Source organism: Anopheles funestus, chromosome 2RL, assembly GCF_943734845.2.
Source record: "Anopheles funestus chromosome 2RL, idAnoFuneDA-416_04, whole genome shotgun sequence".
Lineage (NCBI taxonomy): Eukaryota > Metazoa > Arthropoda > Insecta > Diptera > Culicidae > Anopheles > Anopheles funestus.
Genome location: NC_064598.1, coordinates 101,040,883 through 101,060,539, shown reverse-complemented (window position 1 = coordinate 101,060,539; position 19,657 = coordinate 101,040,883). Strand labels below are relative to the sequence as shown.

Genomic DNA, 19,657 nt, shown 5'->3' with positions numbered 1-19,657 from the left:
GACAAATCTACAAATCTTTATAGGAATTCTACTCGGGCCTAACGCAACGTTACTCCAGTGTTGGCATAAGTGTTTTTACGTTGAGTTAGTAAAAATTTAATTTCCAATGCATTTTTGATTCGAGAGTTCACTAGAACTCTACTAGAACAGACATTCACTAGATTAGTGTCAATTTTGGTTGTTGTACAAATCTAAACCTACTTTGTATTGAGGGCCAATATCTTCTTGCTTCCCACTGCGCGGCATCTACTTTGTTAACAGTTGATAAGTAGTTCACCATTTTGTTACTTTATCTATCGATTACTTAGCAGGATTGATAAGCAACAAACCCGGAACAAGGATTTAAATTGAGTCCGGTTCCGGTTCTGGAGTAATTTGGGATAGTTAGGAATGGAATCAGAAGCAGATAATCTAGCAGGAATTTAGAAGGACTAGGTAAGTTGCATTTCTTTTCTTCATGTTATATTCTTGTAATAAACCTTACGACAACGAGCGTTTAATTGAACATACAAAACTTTCATGTTTCACCAATTGGATAGCCGAACACTGCAGCACAGTGCTAAAAGCTGAAATAGGGCATAGCGTTCCAGAAGGTGAATACATTTAAGAAACGGAGTGTTTGTAGAAGAACGATAATTGGAATAAAGTCTGAACGAAAGAAAGGGATAAGTAGGTATACTAGAGCCGATAGTGCAAATGGGACGACCCGGTGGTGTATGTGATAAACGATGTCGATTCCACGCAAAAAGATCGGGTATCAAAATCTCATTCGGACTGTCTCCCCTTAGCAAGAACTGACTACCTGCGTGGTAAAAAGAAGTCTTGATACCTGCCCGTTCTTAAAAAGCAAAACAAAAAACATGTATGACACAACAAAATTGAAACCCCCCCCCCCCCCCATTAACTAATAATATAAAATATACCAGTTTATGCTGTGCAACAGAACCCATTTTATTTCAATAAAAAAAACATGTTAAATATTTACCCGCAAGAACATCACTAACCAACTATAACATAAAGTCTAGCTTTGAACGCAAAACGGAACACCATACTTTGTGTTTATAATTGTTTTCTTAGTAGTGCAACAAATTTGAGTCTAGTTGAGTGTCATGAGAACAATGGCGCGTGTCTAGAATGTAGCGTACAGTTCAGTCCTGCTTGCTAACTTCCTGTTGTAGTTTAGCCTCTTTTTTAGCTTTAGCTTTTCGCTGCTTCGCTATCAATACACCTACTCCGTATAGCACAATCCACAGTACGTACCCAAAGTGGTACACGGAACTGTAATAGTACCAAATTTTGTCCACCGTTAGCAGCAAGAACGCAATACCTAGGTACGAAAAGGCGAAAAACTTCGAGATCCAGCAGAGCACATTCAGCACTGTGCGTTTCTGTCCCGTAGCATCCTTTATGAACAGCTTCACGTACAGATCCTCTATCGGGAGATAGAATGGTGCTCCGCATATGCAGAAGTAATATCCTGCGTACACACCATGCCAGATTGCTGAAACGGCCAACGTGGCGAGGGTACGATATTTCTTGCTAGGGAAGCGCTTGTATACGTACATTGCCATCCAGTACTGTACACACATGTTCCAGTACTTCATGGCTTCCCGGAACGTCCAGCAGCGTTCCGTATTGATCACGTCGATGTTGCGTACCGTTTCGAAATCGTATTCCAGCGACGACGACGACGACACGTATGCACTGTAATCTTCTTTGCTAGGACCATGGCCTGGTTTACTTGCACAAAGCTTCGGGTAAGCTCCAACACCGGCCATTGTGCAAACACACTCGCTTAAAAGTATACCCGTATAAATACGCATGCGGAAGATGAAAAACGTTGGCCATACGTACATCAACCGATAGAAGAACGACCGATCTTCGTAAAATTGCCCACTAGTGGCGTACTGTGGAAAGGAAAGAGTTACAAGCGAATTATAAGATTAGACGGATTAAGGGTACCTTGGCAGGCTTCTTCCTACCTCTAGTGGCCATATGTACGATACAAGCAAAAACAGTCCAGCATACAGTGGAATAACCTTTAGCTTTTCTATCGTTGCCCCGGCGCAGTCTGCTTTCCCACTGAACGGTAGATAGATTGCATCCCGGTAGGTTTTGAACGTAATGTAAGGACCCGTCAGTACTCCGACGTAATTGAAGCTGTAGTGAAAGATGTCTAGCATGTTCAGCTTTAGCAACGCACGGTCAGCATCATTCAGTTCCGCTGCCGGTTGCGCTTGATTATCAATCCCGGTCGATGCCTTTTTCGACTCATCGATTGTCTTTGCTTTGGTATAGGCATTGTTCACCTCGAATGCAAGACCCACTAGTTTTAGCGTTAGAATCATCTGTATCATGTTCGTGTGCCCGGGCGGTGCATCGTAACCCAGAAAGGACAGCGATCGAAAGAAAAACAGATATCCGAACATAAACCCGAAACAGGTCAAATGACAAATTCTGAAAATGGAAAAACATACGATTATTACGTAAAACTATGGTTTCTGGTTAGTTACATTATCAGCAACGCTTACTTTCGGCTAGCATAGATTATCAGCAGTGCACTCACGAGATAACAGAAGAGCATGTGCAGCATGTGGAACCCGCTGACGGATAGCACCACCAACAACCCGAATCCCGTTCCGATCAGTTTCTTCTGCTCCGGGTCGGTGAACTTGCGATAAACCTGCCCAAATCCGATGCACGAGGCAAGGAGGACCAAATAAATAATATCGTCCTTCATTGTGCAGCTTAAACCACGGATCCACGACGCTACAACTGCAACAGTCTAGTTGATCGTTTCCTTTGTACTGCGGGGACCACGGTAAAGGGTCAGCTTATTTTCACACGTTAACCTCGCTCGGTGAGGCCGTACACCTCGCCGTGAACCTTTTCGCAACAAAATAAAACTATTTTTGTGCCGTTTTCCAATTTGGTTGCGTTGTTTACATCGATCAATTTATAAACACTGTTGCTTGTTGAGAATAGTCATATGTCGAACTTTCTTCATAGCGCAAAAAACGAAAAAATAGAAAATGAGAGACTAGCTCACAAACTGTCGTTTGACAGTAAAAATTATGACGGCAAAGTTCAATATTCCAAAATGTTTTCATCCTGATGTTAAGAAATATAGCTTCTTTAGTTATTTTTATGTAATACCAGTACATATCTGTCTTAGGCTGGTGTCGTTGCACGGTCGTACACGATTTTATCGTACGACCAAATTGCAAGGGGTGTCATTGCTCATCCGATTTGGTCGTACGATTTTTTTGAATTGGCAGTTGAAACAATTTGTTTACATGAACACCGAGAAAATAACACCTATTTCGCGTTTATACAAGCGAGTTCAACTTGTTGCATACGACCGTGCAAACAAATCAAAATCATTTGATTTGGTCGTACGACCAAATTGGTCGTGCAACCTTATTTGTCAAATTCCGTACATTTGCCTTGCAACTATAGTCGTATAAGACATTCAGCACCATTAAATCGGCCCGTTGTTGTATGTGATAAACGACGCCGCTCCACACGGACCACGGACCAGGGATCAAATCCCTTCCGGACCGTTCCCCCGTAGCAAGGACTGATCTGGACTATTCAGCTACGTAGTAAAATAAATCTCGCAAGCCAGAAATGGTCGGCATGACCTCAGAGGTCGTTACGCCAAGAAGAAGAAGATACACCATTAAATCGTGATTTAAATACAGGACTATTTAGTATGTGTATTATTCAACGTCAACAGTTTACATCTAAATCAATTTTTCCAAACGTTATATCCCCTTGAATACCGCCTTGCTAAATGGGTTACGAGCCGGTGACGAGAAATCAAAAAAATTGGAGCTGTCAGTTGTCTGCGCATACAAGTATGTTCCGTCTGTTCGTGGCTGTAACGACCGAGCAATGACACCAGCCTTATAAAATCGGAAGGTACCTTCCGATGGAAACAAAAATATTTGTTTCAACCTTCCGATAAAATCGGAAGCTTTTGAGATCTATCATATCCCATACAAAATTTTGACAGGACCATCCGAAAAAATCGAAGCGATGGAGCTGTTCCACCAGCCTTATACAGTCAGTTTTAGAATTACGGGAATAATGCGTTCCAGAGAACTCTGCGTAACTCAAATTGTCACGTGAATCGAATTTCGTTCAACACGTCGTTTAGATTGCATATTAAAGGATAGAATATTTATTTTCAATTTCAATTTATTATTATGATATGTCTGCCGTAAGGCTACACATAGAATACTTCTTAAATCATAATATATACTTAAAATCTAAACTAAAACTCAGGAAGGGAAGTGGAAATCAAAATTTTCATTGTTACAAAGGACATCCAAAACTAAAACATGTAGTCCTGGAGATACACTATTGTAGCGGACCGTGAAAATCCCCAAAAATCCACGTACCTCGAATTTGAGCGTATGTCGGATCATCAGTTTTTGAAAAATGATCGCTGGAAAACTTTCATTTCAAAACATAGTTTTAGAGGGCAAAGCTAGTTATAACCTAATATCATCTAATTAAAAGCAATGAATAAAACTACATTTAACCAAAAAAAAAAAGAAGCTTGAAATAGTTTTGTAAAACGCTCTGTGTAGCGTTCTGTCAAATGGCGCATAATGATCGGGACCAAAGTGGGTAAAGAGACTAGGTGGGCTCATAGGTTTGACGCGGTAGACATGCTGAAAACCTATTAGAAGTTTGTGGGTTCGATTGTGATACGTATATTTTCACTCACACACACAGCACACTCCGAATGATTCACACACATACATTGACAAAAAATCGAACCCACAAACGTCAAATTTTAATTCATTTTTCTACAGCGCTGCTGTCAAATCGTTAGGGATAAGCCCACCTGTATATTATACCCACTTTGATCGGGACTGTGTTTCATTCCACAAAGCAGCACAGTCCACTGCGCTGTCAAACTTTCACGCTACTTGGGCAATGGAAGCCAACAAATCAGCAAAGCAAGCCGCGACGAATTGAATTTTCCTCAATTTTCTGTCTTTTATCACTATCGTAAGTGAATCCGTCCGCGGGTCTTGATGTGTAAAACCGTTCTCGTCTTTACGATTACGTTGGATAGGATGTGTACTATTATAGTGTGTGTTTACTAAACTCGTGCGTGTCACGAAATATGAAGTGTTTTTTTATGTGCGTGTTCCTGTTTCTTTCGCAAATCTTAATCGAATTTGAATTCTGTACTTCAATAAAACAAGATTCACTAACAATGCATTTTGGTAAACATTCCATTCAAAGCTTTTGACGGTGATTATTTATTAGTCAGCAGGAAAAACATTATTGCCAGCCAAGCACTTTTGTCGCTGTACTGTGTTTTGTGTACTTCTCGTCGTGTTGTACTTCTTATTTTCCCCCACTTTTTTTGTCTGTGGTCTTCTCATCTGTGGTTACACTTTTCTATTGTGCGTGGTGTGAAAGGTGTTGTTTGGTGGCATTACGGGAAGGCAGAAAAAAATGTGATGTGACAGCTCTCTATAGCGAGAATACCGTTTCGTGCGCGTGTGTACACGTGTATGTATGAAAGAGTGCGTGCGTGTGTGTGTATGTGTTTGTGCACAGAAAACAAGATTCCAATCGGTTGATGATATTCCTTTCACCTCCCACCGTGTGTACCACTGAAACAGTGCGTGTGTGTGAATACAAAGTTCAAACAAAATTCCTTCCCGAAAAAAAAAAATGTGTAACCAATGCTAATATTGGCGATCTCGTGGCATACAATAAATACAGCCACTACTATCATATCACGTATTGGCAGTACATAATCGTCGGCGTCGTGCATAATTTTCACAACATCGGCAACATGTTTTCCGCCTAAGCAGCAACAACAGTCAGCTTCGCCCGTTGCGTCGTTTCTTGACGCACACACACACGTACACAGCAAACACAGTTACATTGCAGGGTGTGTTGAATGTGTGCAAGCAGCCAGTTCCACCGTCGCAACTGCACTTTTGGTGCACTTTTTTGCATTGAGTGAAACTGAACCGACGCAACTCGCCCGGCCGCCTGCTTCGATCGCGGAAGAAAGTGTGCTGTGTTGTGCTGTGTGACGCCCAGATACGTGTGCTGGCAGTGTTTCGGTGTGCGTCTGCCGTTCATTTGTTGATTTTTTGCTGCATTGTTGATGTTTGCCCCGCCATCCTTCCCTTGGCACACCGTGTGACGCGTGTGTGCAGATGCAGTAAAATAAACAATTAAGGTTCGTATTTCCTTCCGTATCTCGTACACCTTTTTGTTATGTGCAGCGCGTGTAGTAGTAGTTGGGCATGGAGAGCATCCGTATACGCGTGTAGTTGTGTGTTTACTAGATTAAATTATTTCTTTGTGAAAACGCGTGCTATTTCATAAGCTGCTAGAAGCATGTTTATGTTTGCGTGCACATATACAGCCAATTCTTATCAATCATCTTCAAGAGGAATGCAGCGCTAGGCAGAAACAGTGCACTCAAACATAAGATTATCTCGCTTTCTGGTTTGGAATTTGCAAATAATCCTCCAAAAACAAAAAAAAAGGTTCATACCTACATAATACCATTGCATCAAAGCATGATGTGTTCGAAGGCTTACGGTATACGAGTCCGGTTTCCGACGGTGATGAGACCTGTTTTTCATCCCTGCCCAAAACTTGTTGATTCCGTTTGTTGGCTGCTTTAACTTTTAGCGCAAACTGTTCTTCTAATCTCGCACCCATCGTCAGCTGCAGCAAATATTACCCGTACTGTGGTAACTTCGATTGAGGAGGAAGGCAAAAAAGGCATCTACAGCTTCTCCAGCCCAGCGGCAAAATCATCATTAGTGATGAAGCATTCGCCTCGTGCGAACTACATCGCTGTCGGACGAAAAAGCAGTGGTCAGCAAATGATGAACATAATCGTTTATGTATTTTGAGCATCAGGTTTGCATTTGAACACAAAACATATGTGACCTCAAAATGATCTTTTGGAATGTTTGCCGAGAAACTTCAGGAAATTCAATTCTGGTCAAAATTGAAACTAGGCTTTAAGTTAGGTTTTTTTAATTCAGCTAGGTTGTCGTTGTTTGGAACAGGAACGATACCAAATCTAGTCTAGGGATATTTCGAAGCTACAGGAATAAAAATTCTGGGGTTAACGTGCCCAAAAATGAGGAAAAATTAGTACTACTTGATGATCCCTGTACGTCGAAGACATTAGGCAACAGGGCAAACTCTCCAATGTGCAGGGACCGCTACTCTAATCATGCTTTTTTGGCAAAGCCTTGGGATTTGCCACCCTCTAACCATCCTACCCTTGGGTGGCAAATCCAACAGCAGGAAAGTGAACCGTTGTTGACTGGTAATTTCCTAACAAATCCCAAAGAGGTTCGAATCCTGCCAGAAGAAAGCCTTAGCCATTTGCTACATCCAGGTAGTGTGGTAGTGAAAATATGATAAACGCACCAGAAGGCCAGCAGGCATCATCCACCACCATCTAGCGCGATTTGTTCTCTCTTAACCTTTTTTCACTTGCTGAATTGTTTCCCGGCTTGAAGTAGCAATGTTTTTCGGGAATAAGAAGATGCGATGCGGTGTGTGAAAAGCAGCGGTAGTTTTTGCGGAATCTTCGAACCCCGTACCTGTGGGTCAGAAAACGATAGAAGCAAATGAGCTGCACGAACGCGGGAAACATTCGTTGGTCGAAGCGAAAGAATAGAGCTACACAGCCGGCAGGACACAGACGATGGGCTCTGGAGAAATGATTGAGTGGAAAAAATGTTGATGATGGTTGCAACAACCGGGCAGCAGCATCTCGACGGGCAGCAGCATCGCGAGGTGCGGCAATTTGTTAAAATAAAAAAAATGAGAAAGATGTGTGAAAGAAATGCGAGAAAATGGAAGAATGTTCAGCTGACGAGCGTACGCGGTTAAACTAATGGTTACGAAGAAGGGAACCGATGGACAGGCGAAAAAATGGCGAAGAAAGTATGATGGAAAACGGTGTTTTTTTTTCTTTCTTTCTTTCTCGCTTTTTGTTTCGTTATCGTAGCATGCCGCGAAACTTCGCGCTGCTAAGCCACTCTGCTGGGGCTTGATGCAAGAAAAGGTTCCAACAGTATAGACGCACTACTTTGTATGAGTGTGTGCGTGTATTTATGTGGTGACGAGCGATAAAAAAAACACTTGAATAACAGTCGTCTAGGAGGATATAAAGATAAAACAAAGCGTAAAGAAGTTCGAAGCTCTTTGATTTGCTTTGTTAGTGGGTGGGAAAACTGCATCAAAGTGGTAAAAGAACAGAACGAACATAAAACATTATAGCACAACTGAAAAACAACTAAAAAAAAAAACACGAACGAAAACTAGTAAACAGAGTGTACAAAACGAACGGTACGCGGTACAAGACATGCTTGGAAAATTAGGTGTATAAGCGACAAACCCAGGAAAAACCAACAAATGTCAAAACCATGTGAAATGTTGGTGCAAAATTGATCTAAATTGTATGTGAAAAGAATGTGGGCATGTCATCGTTTCGTTTCATTCTTGTTACATGCTTTGTTTTTGGGCGTTTTTTTTCATTCTCCAATGGCGAAAAATGGATGAACGTGGTTCCCCCAAGGGCAAAGGGCAATCCCACACACACACACACACACACGTTCCTCCCATCGGAATGGAATGTTTCGCCTGTTGCCACACGGCCCAACCCACCACCCCATTATTCCGCGTCCCTAGGCACGATTTTTTATTTAAATATGCTTCTGCTGTTGTTTGTTTTCGGTATGAAAAGCTTTTGCTTTTTTGGGGTGTTGGTCCTTTTTCACACAGCAAATAATAAATGCTTACACGTACCACAAGAGGACCGGCTACGTGTTTTTGCTTTTTTGTTCTCGCCCTCTCGTTACACTACTCATTGTTTGCCGTCCTGTTCGTGTGGGGAGGCTCGTTTAAAACATTACGCACATATGTCGAGTGTTGTAACGTGCTGATGTGTGGTGGGCGTTTAGTAGAAACAACAGCGACAGGTTAGCGCCACCCTCCACACGCACGCACACAGGGAAACATTTACTTACGTATGTAAAAACACCCACATTAAGGGCAGAGCATGTTTCATGGATGGTGCTAGAAGCTGGAAAAGCCTTTCACTTGACATTGGGTGGAACTTGGACCGCCAAAGTTGTTGCCTTCTAACGGTTCTCTTCTTTGGAAAGTTACCTTTGCTCTTCTTCAGATGTTGATCGATGGATGTGAAGGAGTATTGGTTGCGTTCCAAAGGCCCTGGATGCTTTCCACTTTGATCTTTTTCCCTTTGGAAAATGGGCTAACACTGGTAGGAGAGCACTGGAGGTGGCCCAGCCCTCGGGCGATGCGAGCTTCAGTTCTGTGGTGGAATTTGATTCATGATTACGGCGGTACAGGCCGCTTGGTAGCTTGGCTTCTATATTGATTGATTGCTCAGATGCCGTTTCAAAAGTTACTGTGTGCATGCCTAGAGTTGAGTGGAAGTTGAAGCATGAAGATGAATAATTCATCTCAGCCGAATGCTTTGTTTGGGGAGCTGGTTTTGTTTGTTTTCAAACATGAGTATTATATGTTGTCCTTAATCAGATGGTGTTTGTGGTAGGTGAAACAATTTATAAATCTGATGAAGATCGCCCACGTCTGCAGATATATTTACACCAATCTGATCTGGACCTAGCATTTCACCATTGAGGAGCTTTTGGATGGTCTAATCTGTATTTTAGGATCGTCCGGAGCATATGTTAATTTTTTGATACGAGCTTTTAAGATTTACGATTATGATTGCATTTCAAAGAGTTTCCAATCGATTGCATGCGAACATACCTTCTGATCATAAACTGTTCATGTCCATGCTTCCTTTCAACATATAGTACAAATTTGATAAAAACCCAATAGAATCATGACAAACAATTTTCTAATCTCTCTGTAGTCATAATCGCTCAGGAAAAAAAAATCCCTCACCATACAAACATGAAGTCACGGCATACATTCTTGATCGTTCTCGATCGCAGCAAAGAAGTACGCTCTGGAACTCAGAAACAGTTTCACAAGTTTAGTCATCCGCCGGTCACTTTATCAGCTGGGTGACGCAAAACAACAGCCCGATAGAGAAGCTTCTTCTGCTAGAGTGGACAGCAATTGCAGTAGTACAAAAAATCGCACAGTTATGAAAATCGATTACCACCTATTATTACATATGGCGTCAGGAAACATTCAAGCTCATCAATAGGCTGGGAATAATTTACAGGGATTTAGCAGTAACCACGATTGGAACCATGAAAGAAAAGGAGGAGGGCTTCATCATTATCGCTTCCCTATTTTTTTCTGTGATGCTCGTCTGCAATTTAGTGCCTCTTTGTTGCCCTCGTCTGACTTCGGAGGGTTATAGGGAATCCGTGTCAAGAGGAGTCAAGAGATCTCCCGCCCAAAAGGCAATATTCCAGAAAAAGAGGCTTCAAAAGTAAGAGAACATGTAACAAACGGGATATTGAAATTTTTTGGAAGATATTTAGAGCGTTCCGGGATGTTAGCCAGTTCCGGACGCGTTCCACAGGCTTGAAATTCATGGACACGATATTGCTTGTGCTCGCGTAATCGGTTCCTCACGATGTGAGGCGAAAACATGACAACATGATGAACTGTTTGCGTAGGGTAAACTAGTCGTGAGACGAAAGCGCCAGCGACAACAACACGCACCGTTGATGGTGATGCTGATGACGCAGACGACGTCCCACCCACACCCAGATCCTCAGACAAACTCGCATTATTACATCTTTCGCTACTTTCTCCCGCCTTTTTGCGATGCAACGAAGTTTTTCGGTGCGAGTTTGAGGAAAAGAGTTGGTTTCTTTTACTATTTTTTGTTGTTGCTTGCAGTTGGGTGTGCTTTTTGTTCGTTTCGTGAGAGTGTTTGTATGTAGCCGAGAAGTGCTGCGTGCCCCCTAAGCGATCTATAGTGTGTCCTCTGCCAAACAAACGCCACGACGAAAGTCTTCATGACGGTCGAAAGGCATCAATCAACTTAACTCCTTCCTGCACACCGACGCACACGTTTTACCTCAAAGTAAAACAAATGTGTGAAGAGAGTGAAACGGGTTAGGTCTCCTAATGCGTTTGCAACTAGCCGTGGTCTTGCAGCGAAAGGTTTCGTGGTGTGGAAAATGAAGAGAAATTGGCCATAGAAATGTGTGCAATAAAGCCATTCGTACCTTTCTGTCTCCTGATCCGCTTTGTGCGGATGTTTCGTATCAAGGTCGTAAAGAAATGGGTAGATGTGGACATTCGCAATCGAATCCATTCAAAACCGAGGTTAACTATGGCTGTTCGGTGGACTTTTTAATGCATGAGCATATCTAAAGATCACCTTTTGCATGTATCAAGCAATGGAAAGCTTCAGAGACGTTTTTGAGCCGATGTTTAAACAATTTTCTTCAATGTTTGCCGACCCCTTCTGAAGAATAATTCAGCAATTACCTTTGCGTACGTAAAGAGCAAAAATAAATTCCCAAAAAAAACAGATGCCGAAAGCTGCATGCATCAAAAGTTTATGGTTAGTTCTCAGGACCATTTTCCAAGAAATTGTGGAATTTCCCAGTTTCATACTGTGTGAGAGGCCAACAGTAGGATGACATTGAAGTAACTATCCATCGGCGCAGTACACAGCAATATTCATATACGTGTGCAAGCATATAATGAAACACCCTCGTCTTCTTCTACGGGCACATTTGCCGTGGAAACCCAGGAAATGTTGCACCCAGCCCAGATGATGGTGGACACAGATACAAAGCGGGTAATTTAAATCCATTTGCTTCAATTTAGCCTGGTCCCCATTGATGCTGCAATTGAGAAAGGAACATTGGGCTTAGCACAGTGCGCAAGGTTGCACAGTTGTAGTTTCCCTGTTCTGGGTGGTGTTTTTCAAAATAACTATTCTCAGCTAAATTAAGATTTAGAAATGATGTATTCATGTTTTCAAATATGTTAAAGTGCACAAACAAACAAGATTTACAAGTTATTCTTGACTTCCAGCAAAACCGTTTTCAAGTGTGCTTTTATCTAATGTACATTTCTCTGTTTTCTTTCTATTTTAGGAACTTTAAAGCTGACTGCCGCTTCTGAAAGCATTGGAATGTACGCATTATAGTACAAGCTACCGGAAGCGATCGGAACGATCGCACTACTTGAACCACTTGTGTAGTTGGAAAATGTTTCCACAACGTGTGGTGGTGGAAAACCGTGCAAATACCCGTTACCCGTTAACACAAATCTATACAATCGAACGGAACGGGACCCATACCCCCTCAGTGTGAAGCGCAAAGCGAACGGATCGATCCAAACCGTAGCTAAATTGCATTTAATGTTAACCTTCGAACTAGCTGGCTGGCTGGCAGGCTAGTGGTTGCAACAAGTGCACCGCAGTATAGGTCTTGCTGGTAAGCCTCCAATGTTGGCCGTTTTGCTAGAAAGGCACCGAGAAGCACAATAGAGCGAATGGCAGCAAAAAGGAAAATTTAATACCTAATCGAACGTTCGCGGCATCGTGAGAGATCGTGAGCAGTGTGAGCGTCCGACACCCGCAGAATGAAAAAAAAAAACCTGTTCCCATTCTATAATGCATATCATTTAAGTTCGCGAGCTCTTGGAACCGCAATGCCTTAACGACCGGATTCCACGGGTGCAAAAGGAATTCCCCTACCACCATGCTCGTACCCAGCATCACAGAGAAAGAGAGAGGGAGAGAGAGACAGAATAAACGAGATGGTGGTTAGATTTTCCACACCCGCAATTATTTCTTCTTTGCAAAAGGGCGCATAGAAACAAGGCCCTACACCCTTCAGGGGGTGCATGTAAAACGAAGAAATTCCAGTAAACCGTCCAGTGTACTGATGGACAGGTATCATTATTTTGTTTCTTTTCCATTGTAGGTTTATCATCGTTCAGGAGCGTGCCGCCAAGCGATTGATATTCGATTACAAGTTGACGAGTTTTAGTGGGTGAAGGAAAATTGATAACACACACCGTACGGAAGCAATCGAGCTTTTCCGCCTACAGCAGCGGGCAAAGCGTGCGCACATCCGCCAAGTGTTTTAGTGTGTCCGGCATAATGCCTCACCGGGAAAGCTCACCGGAAGCAAAGGTGAAATAAGATTGTAACCGTTGGCAGGATGGTGATCCTCTGCCCTGTGTGGTGGAAGCGTTTATAGTGCGTGCGTATGCTGAGTTTGTCACCATCTTGTGGAAAGCAATGTGTTATCGTCGCGGTTTTGCGCATTCTTTACCCGCCATTCAGGCAAAGGATGAAGTTTGTTGGCTAACAGCAAGAGTTTGCTCGTTCTCGGTGCATCAAGCAGTTGTGTTCGGTGCAAAATGATTGCTGCCTCACAATGGCTCTACCGTTGCGTTAGATGTGTATGCTACCTCGCTCCGATATGTGAAGGAAGTGCAGTGGAAGCTTGAAGTGTCTGCGCTGTGTGTATGTGTATTGCATTTTATGACCGGTTTCTCCCTGCGATTGTGCGATATAACGATAGAGTAATACGAGCCATAACAAAACACACGGCTACACGGAACATAAAACAAAAATAATCGGAGAAAGTGTTAAGTAGGAGCGTGTGTGTGTGTGTCTGTGTGTGTAGGCGGTGTACAAACCCGGGCAAGTCATGCACATAGCGTTATAGAGTTGTTTGTTGGAAAAGTGAATTTTCTAAAAATAATAGGTAATAAATGACCGATAGAAAATTGCCAATTAGTCCATCGGAACAGGCCACGGCCAACCATAGCCCGCTCCTGCACCAGCACCAGCACCATCACCAGCAGCATCTTCATCATCAACAGCAGCAGCAGCAGCAGCATCCTGCTCACAGCAATCATCATCTGCAGCAGCAACACCTGAGGCGTGTTGCAGGTGAACAGCAGCAGCATCACGGCATTGCAACCACGGCCGGTATTGGCGAAACGCTTGCTGGTGGCGCTGGTGAAGGGCCAGTCGCTGGAGGTGGCAGTGGCCCAGTTCCGACGGCTGCACCGGCACCACCACCCCGAGGTACGTCATCGTTGAGTTCTGGCCATCATCTGCAGGCCGGTGCCGCCGTCGTCGCGCTGGCGAGCGTCAACAGTAGCACCGGCAGCATCGGCAACAGTCTGGGTGGTGGTGGGCCCGTCGGCAGCAACCATGCAACCGGCACGACCAGTACGGCGGTCACCAGCAACAGCACCAAGCACGCGAACATGCACCGTCTGAAGCACACTAGTTCGGTAAGTTACTAGTTTTTTTTTTTGTTTTGGAAAGGAAGGAAGTCGTACAAAGTTTCCCTATGAAAAGAGGGCACAACCTGTGCGTGTGAGGGCTATTTTTCTATATTTATCACATTAGGAACAATCGGGCACATAGGAACAATATTTCAAATAATAACCTTTATCTGGATTTTACTTGCGAGATGGACTCAAAATGTAATGTTTATGTAAAATATGAAAATAGAGTTGTAAAGAATGTCTGTATACATAAACGGTTCTGTTGTATTAAGCCATTTAAGAAATATTATCTCTTTTTTGTTTGCTACTCGAATGCGACATGAAATTGTCACAGCAATTCAATCATTACTGGCTTCGAAGCGGAACCGAAAAGATTGCTAACTTGCAAGGCAAGTGTTTTCCTCGTCGGTTGAAAGTAACTACCGAACGGAACCGTTCATCATCAACGGTCGGCGGGTTCTCCTTATCGATGTGTCCTCCGCTTTCACTGTAAAATCCCACCTAAAATTGACAGTTTTTCCACCCCTTTCCGGGACGGGCCAGTTGTCGTCGTAGCGGTTGATGCATAATGCTAATCTTGTTACGCTGCACTTCAATATCCAATCATCCTCCATCCTCTGCTTCCTCCCACCCCCTGTCCAGAGGGTTGTTTTCATGCGGTGCGCCGATAGGGTTTCCTACCCCGTTGAAAAGCGAAAAAAAATATGTAACCAAACGGACGTCATCAAACCGCGAACAACCGCGCGACTAATGCCACATGGCTGGTGCTACTTTTCATCCTTCCTTGTACCTACGGTTCGGCGAATGGCAAGAGACTCCCCGGGACCCGGTCACTTGCTCCTACCCATTTGCGCGAGAGTTCCGTTTCGGTTGCTGGTTTGTGCTGTTACGGTTGGTGGATAAATTATTTTACCATGCACAACTTGCCTAGCACACGGAAAACAGGGGAATCGGATTTAATAACAACAACCCCGCGCGAGATCATCCAACCAATCCAACGACCAGTAGCTAGTTGCCGTTGCGCTTTAATGTGTACGCCCGTGCAGTACCAGTACCAGACAGTAATGCAGATGGGATTAATCTGCCTCCAGGGATCAAGTCATAATCAAGCCGTTGGATGAGACGACGCGCGTAAACACACACAATCGGCTTGATTATGGTTATGCTGTATGCCATCTGGTGTTGTCGGCACAGCATCGCGATTGACATCAGGTGGCCTGGTTCTGGACCGCGGGTGCAACCCTCGCCGGGATGCCGGGTGAAGCGGTTCTGTTTGATGGAAAAATTGCGACCGAATGGACAGTATCCTCCCTACAGTATGGAGCACCATATATTGTGCTGGTGAATTGTTTGATTTATTGCCCACCCAACAACCCAGGGGGACGCGACTCATCCACTGTTCTTTGTATGCTATCCTATTTGGGAAGGTTATCCACATACGCACGCTAAAAGGTTTGATTCTCCCTGTGGACTGTTGACTGTTGTCGTCTGCAGTATGATAGAAGCATTAGGCTAATTTAAATTTCAATGGCACCCGTGTAACGGCGCAGAAATATGTTTGCATAGCATCGGACAAACCGGAATGATCTAATCGGACGAGGAATGTTGCTGGACACCGAACTCTCTTCTTCTGGATTCAAATTCGTGACGGGAATAATCGATGAGGGGTACGATCTTTATCGGAATTTCAAGGCTAGATAAAGAATGAAATCGTCCCGATGATGTCAACTTCATCTACTTGCGGAAAGTTGCTTGTGGTTTTTCCACAAAGTTTTGCAAATCGGTGCAATTGACGCTTAGACGCATTGCATTGTGAAGGAGGTACAATAGGGGCAGGAAGTATCTTCCGCCTTCTCAAAGAAAAAGTTTCTTGTCGCATGAAAAGGATCGTTGTCTGATTCTGTCGTCTTATGTTGCTTCTTCAACAAAGGATTAGTGTATGTTCTTGATAACAATACCACGTCCAATAGGAAGGATATTGTGCCGAGTCTGTTGTTTCTCCTTTATATTATCCTTTCCAAATGCTTTCGACATTAATCTTCTGTAAGAATGAATCCACTGCAGAACAACTATTTCTATACTAATTTCACATAGTTTTTTTTATAGCGTCTTTCCGGCACTTGAGCATCCAAGTCGAAGAAACTTGGGTTTTAACACTTGGAGCCTTTGCACACGGGACCATATGACATCCAATGTTTCGGGAGACATTAATCGGTGTGCCTATTAAAAAGCGTGACATGGAGGGAGAAAACATCTTCGCTAATGTCCCTTGCGAGACCGGGCACTTAATGAAGCACTAGAGAAAAATCCCACCGGGATGGAAAAGTAAATAGCTTTTAATGATGTGCCCATGTACGTGTTGTGCTGTTGACTTTTTGTCAGCTGCTGTTTAGTGTGATTTTCCTGTTTAGTTGTGTTGTTTGGCTTTTTTTTCTTTCTTTCTCTAATGAGAAAGTGAGTCTTGTTTTGTTTTTGCTTAATGTTTTTAATACTGTATGTTGATGATTAGTTTGAAAAATATAAGAAATGAAATAGACTATTTTTAATATTATACAATAGTAAAATACTAACAATTTTCCAATGCGTGAAATTTTTTTTTGATCAATAATTCATTTCTCTCACTTCGCTTTGTGGTGCCGCAAATTTATATGCATTGACTGGAAAAGAAAGGCCTTTCTTATTTATTGGTGGGGTTGGAGGGTTGGCGTTATATTCCATCGATTACACAACACTATAATCATGCATCATGGTTTTATGCTTTCCAATCGCCCCCCTCTCTTTCGCTGGACTCAGCACAGCTGGGAGGCTTTGCAAATGAGTTCCTTGTTAGTAATGATCGATTGCATCATCATCATCATCATGATCATCGACAACAGTAACGCACTGCTGCAACGTGTGAGGGGGGGAATGATTTTTTTTTCGTGGCAGGTAAAACTCAACCCTCCCCGGTTGGACGAATCTCCCCAAAAACCGCTCCCCAAATCGACGGTGGGTAGTGAAAGTGAAGATACCACGTTTCGGTGTTTTATTGGTTGGTAGTAGCCAAAGGTGAATAACGACGAATATACGAACGATGGCAAAGCAACAGCGACTACTGCCACATAATTCTTCACCAGCATTGCTGACGTGTGTGGGGTGCTGCCGATCAATGATTGGGTGGGTTGTTTGATGTTTGATGTTTGGGGCCGTTATTATTATTGCTATTATTTTAGTTTCCCCCTCCCCCGTGCGACCGTATGTCCGATATATTGCGAAACGGGGAATTTGCGTACGCTTTATGTTGTGTCTTTTTAATGGCCAAAAAAGCATAATGTTATAAGGCTCGTATATGTAGTTCGTAACATTGGTTCCAACTGCACCGTCAATTGTGTGAGATGAATTTTTATGACTTCCGGTTCTTAATTTCAACGACCACCGTTGTTATACAACCATTTATGGCGTTTGGTTTTATATACCGACATTTTTGTTCATTCACATGCCGTTTTGATTCTCAGTTGTGCAATATTATGTCTTATTATAATGGCTCTCACAGTAGTTTTATTTATTTAACAATTACTGTGTCTTGTTCTATTATTTATCGCAAATTTCTTGCTAGATACAATAGAACGTCGATTATCCGGGGTGCTCGGGATGGGAATGATGCCGGTTAATCGATTTCCACGGATAATAGTCCCTAAAATGTCAAGTCCATTTATGTATCTAGATAAAGCGTCTATATACTACATATACTATGGTGATCCTTTTGATCCTAAAAAATATTCTGGATCAAGCAAATTATTATCAAATAACAATTAAAGTTTAGAACGTAAATTAAATCATTTAAAAAATATCGTTTATCGACGATTTTAATAGTTTTAACCAACCTGACTTCAGTACAAACGTTCACCACGGTTGAACAGCTGTCAATTTTCGACGCACGGTTAATCCGTCCGCCGGTTAATCCGCCCCCCGTATAATCGACATTCTACTGTATTTCCATTCCATTCGTTTGACCTATATCATTAGAATAAAATTATCTTATTTACATATTGAATCATGCATCGTGTATGCTGCTCATGGTATGATGGTACATTACAAAACGCGTACAATGGATGGATTGATGGTTGATCGGTTTCGTCGTAACTTTCTCCACACCGAAGCTATTTCTTCGCCAGGGGTGTGGCGTTTTGGCGCACAACGCGCGCATGTGTGTCTGTGCGTGCCTTCCCACCCAGGGCGAGGCAGATTTCCACGCGTGTTATCTCGTCACAAATTGATGGCCTGAAGACTGCCACTGCTGGTGCTTCTACTTCCTGCTTTTGTCAATCGCTAGACACACTGGTAACCCGCGCACTGCCATCTGCCACGGCCGTTTGATTAGCGTAACGTTTCGTGCTCTCCAGTGCTTGGTAGACCAACTCGTGGCTGCATGTACGCACGCACGCACGTATACGGGGGCCCCGGTGTGAAGCGTGGTCTCTAATAACGATCCAATGTGTGCCAGCAGCTACAGCAGCTACGGGTAGCTATTTTCTCTCCCTTTCGGGCCCATACGGACTGACTGACTGGCTGGCTATCAAACTAACTCACTGACCACCTCGAAGAGGGTTTTTTCTTTCGTGCTGTCCATTCTATGCGGTCTTTATTCATTGTCTGGGCCAGATAAAGAAGCAGAAGGTGCATCGCAAGGCGCGTGCCATGGCGGTATGGTATGATTATACAAAAGCCATGAATAAACATTATGCAGCCGGGTTTTGTGCAGTCGGGACGTGTGTAAATCAAGCAGTAAAGCGATGCGAACGGAAGCTGGAACGAGCTCTGTGGGACTTGCAGCATGTAGCAAATGGTAAAGGTTTCAATTCGTGCTGCTTTAAACGAAATCTAAACATTCATTGTGGTAAGAAGTGTTACACGACGCTTGCTTGAAGTGAGTGGGTCACGTAGTACAACTTATCTTCAACGTATGTACAGTGAAGAGCCGATTATCCGGGTACCTTTTATCCGGCTGTCGCATTATCCGTGCAGCTCGGAAATGACAGTTCCAAAGGCGAATTGACATATTAACTACTAACACACTAAACACTAATATTTATCAATAAAAAGAGTTGTGCCTATTATCCGTGATATTCGCTTATCCGGCAGGGGCCGAGTCTCGATGAGCACGGATAATCGGCATTCCATTGTATTATATGTTGCCATGTAGCAACATTTTTTCTACAAATAAATAATGATGTTGTGTTCTAAAGTCACTTGTTGTTTTCAATGAATTTTAGCGTTATTTGCTGAACTTTCTTAACTTTTTTTACTTAACAATCTTTTCATGCAATAAACGTAAACGCTTCAATCAAGTTTTGTTAAAAAAAATCACTGTAGAAGTTCATAAAACCACTTTCCCTGTTGTCTAGAAGTTCCCATTTATCACGCTAGAAAC

At 43.0% G+C, this 19,657-nt stretch overlaps 2 protein-coding genes across 10 annotated transcripts in view; one reads left to right on the top strand and one right to left on the bottom strand.

Moving 5' to 3' along the window:
• Positions 1-926: 926 nt before the first annotated feature.
• Positions 927-3,055, bottom strand: LOC125775155 (lysophospholipid acyltransferase 7). The gene is made up of 3 exons (XM_049445675.1): positions 2,532-3,055; positions 1,983-2,457; positions 927-1,907 (listed from the first exon to the last, which is right to left on the bottom strand). Exons 1-3 carry the CDS (start codon positions 2,738-2,740, stop codon positions 1,149-1,151), a joined length of 1,443 nt encoding a protein of 480 aa, XP_049301632.1. The 5' UTR covers positions 2,741-3,055; the 3' UTR covers positions 927-1,148.
• A 1,840-nt stretch (positions 3,056-4,895) lies between these two features.
• The window catches only part of LOC125763795 (rap guanine nucleotide exchange factor 2), a 34,874-nt gene continuing 20,112 nt past the window's right edge, over positions 4,896-19,657 (top strand). For 3 of the 9 annotated variants that reach the window (XM_049427324.1, XM_049427325.1, XM_049427316.1), the window contains exons 1-3: positions 6,114-6,223; positions 12,087-12,428; positions 12,921-14,250. In XM_049427324.1, coding sequence (XP_049283281.1) covers positions 13,720-14,250 — 531 coding nt within the window. In that variant the 5' untranslated portion in view covers positions 6,114-6,223; positions 12,087-12,428; positions 12,921-13,719. The other 6 variants (XM_049427319.1, XM_049427318.1, XM_049427317.1 and 3 more) reach the window with 6 other exon arrangements.

Coding starts and splice junctions, on each gene's coding strand:
- LOC125775155 (XM_049445675.1), bottom strand. CDS start 2,740: ATGAAGGACGATATTATTTATTTGGTCCTCCTTGCCTCGTGCATCGGA. Junction 2,458..2,531: donor ATAATCTATGCTAGCCGAAA/GTAAGCGTTGCT, acceptor TTCCATTTTCAG/AATTTGTCATTTGACCTGTT. Junction 1,908..1,982: donor CGTACATATGGCCACTAGAG/GTAGGAAGAAGC, acceptor TCCTTTCCACAG/TACGCCACTAGTGGGCAATT.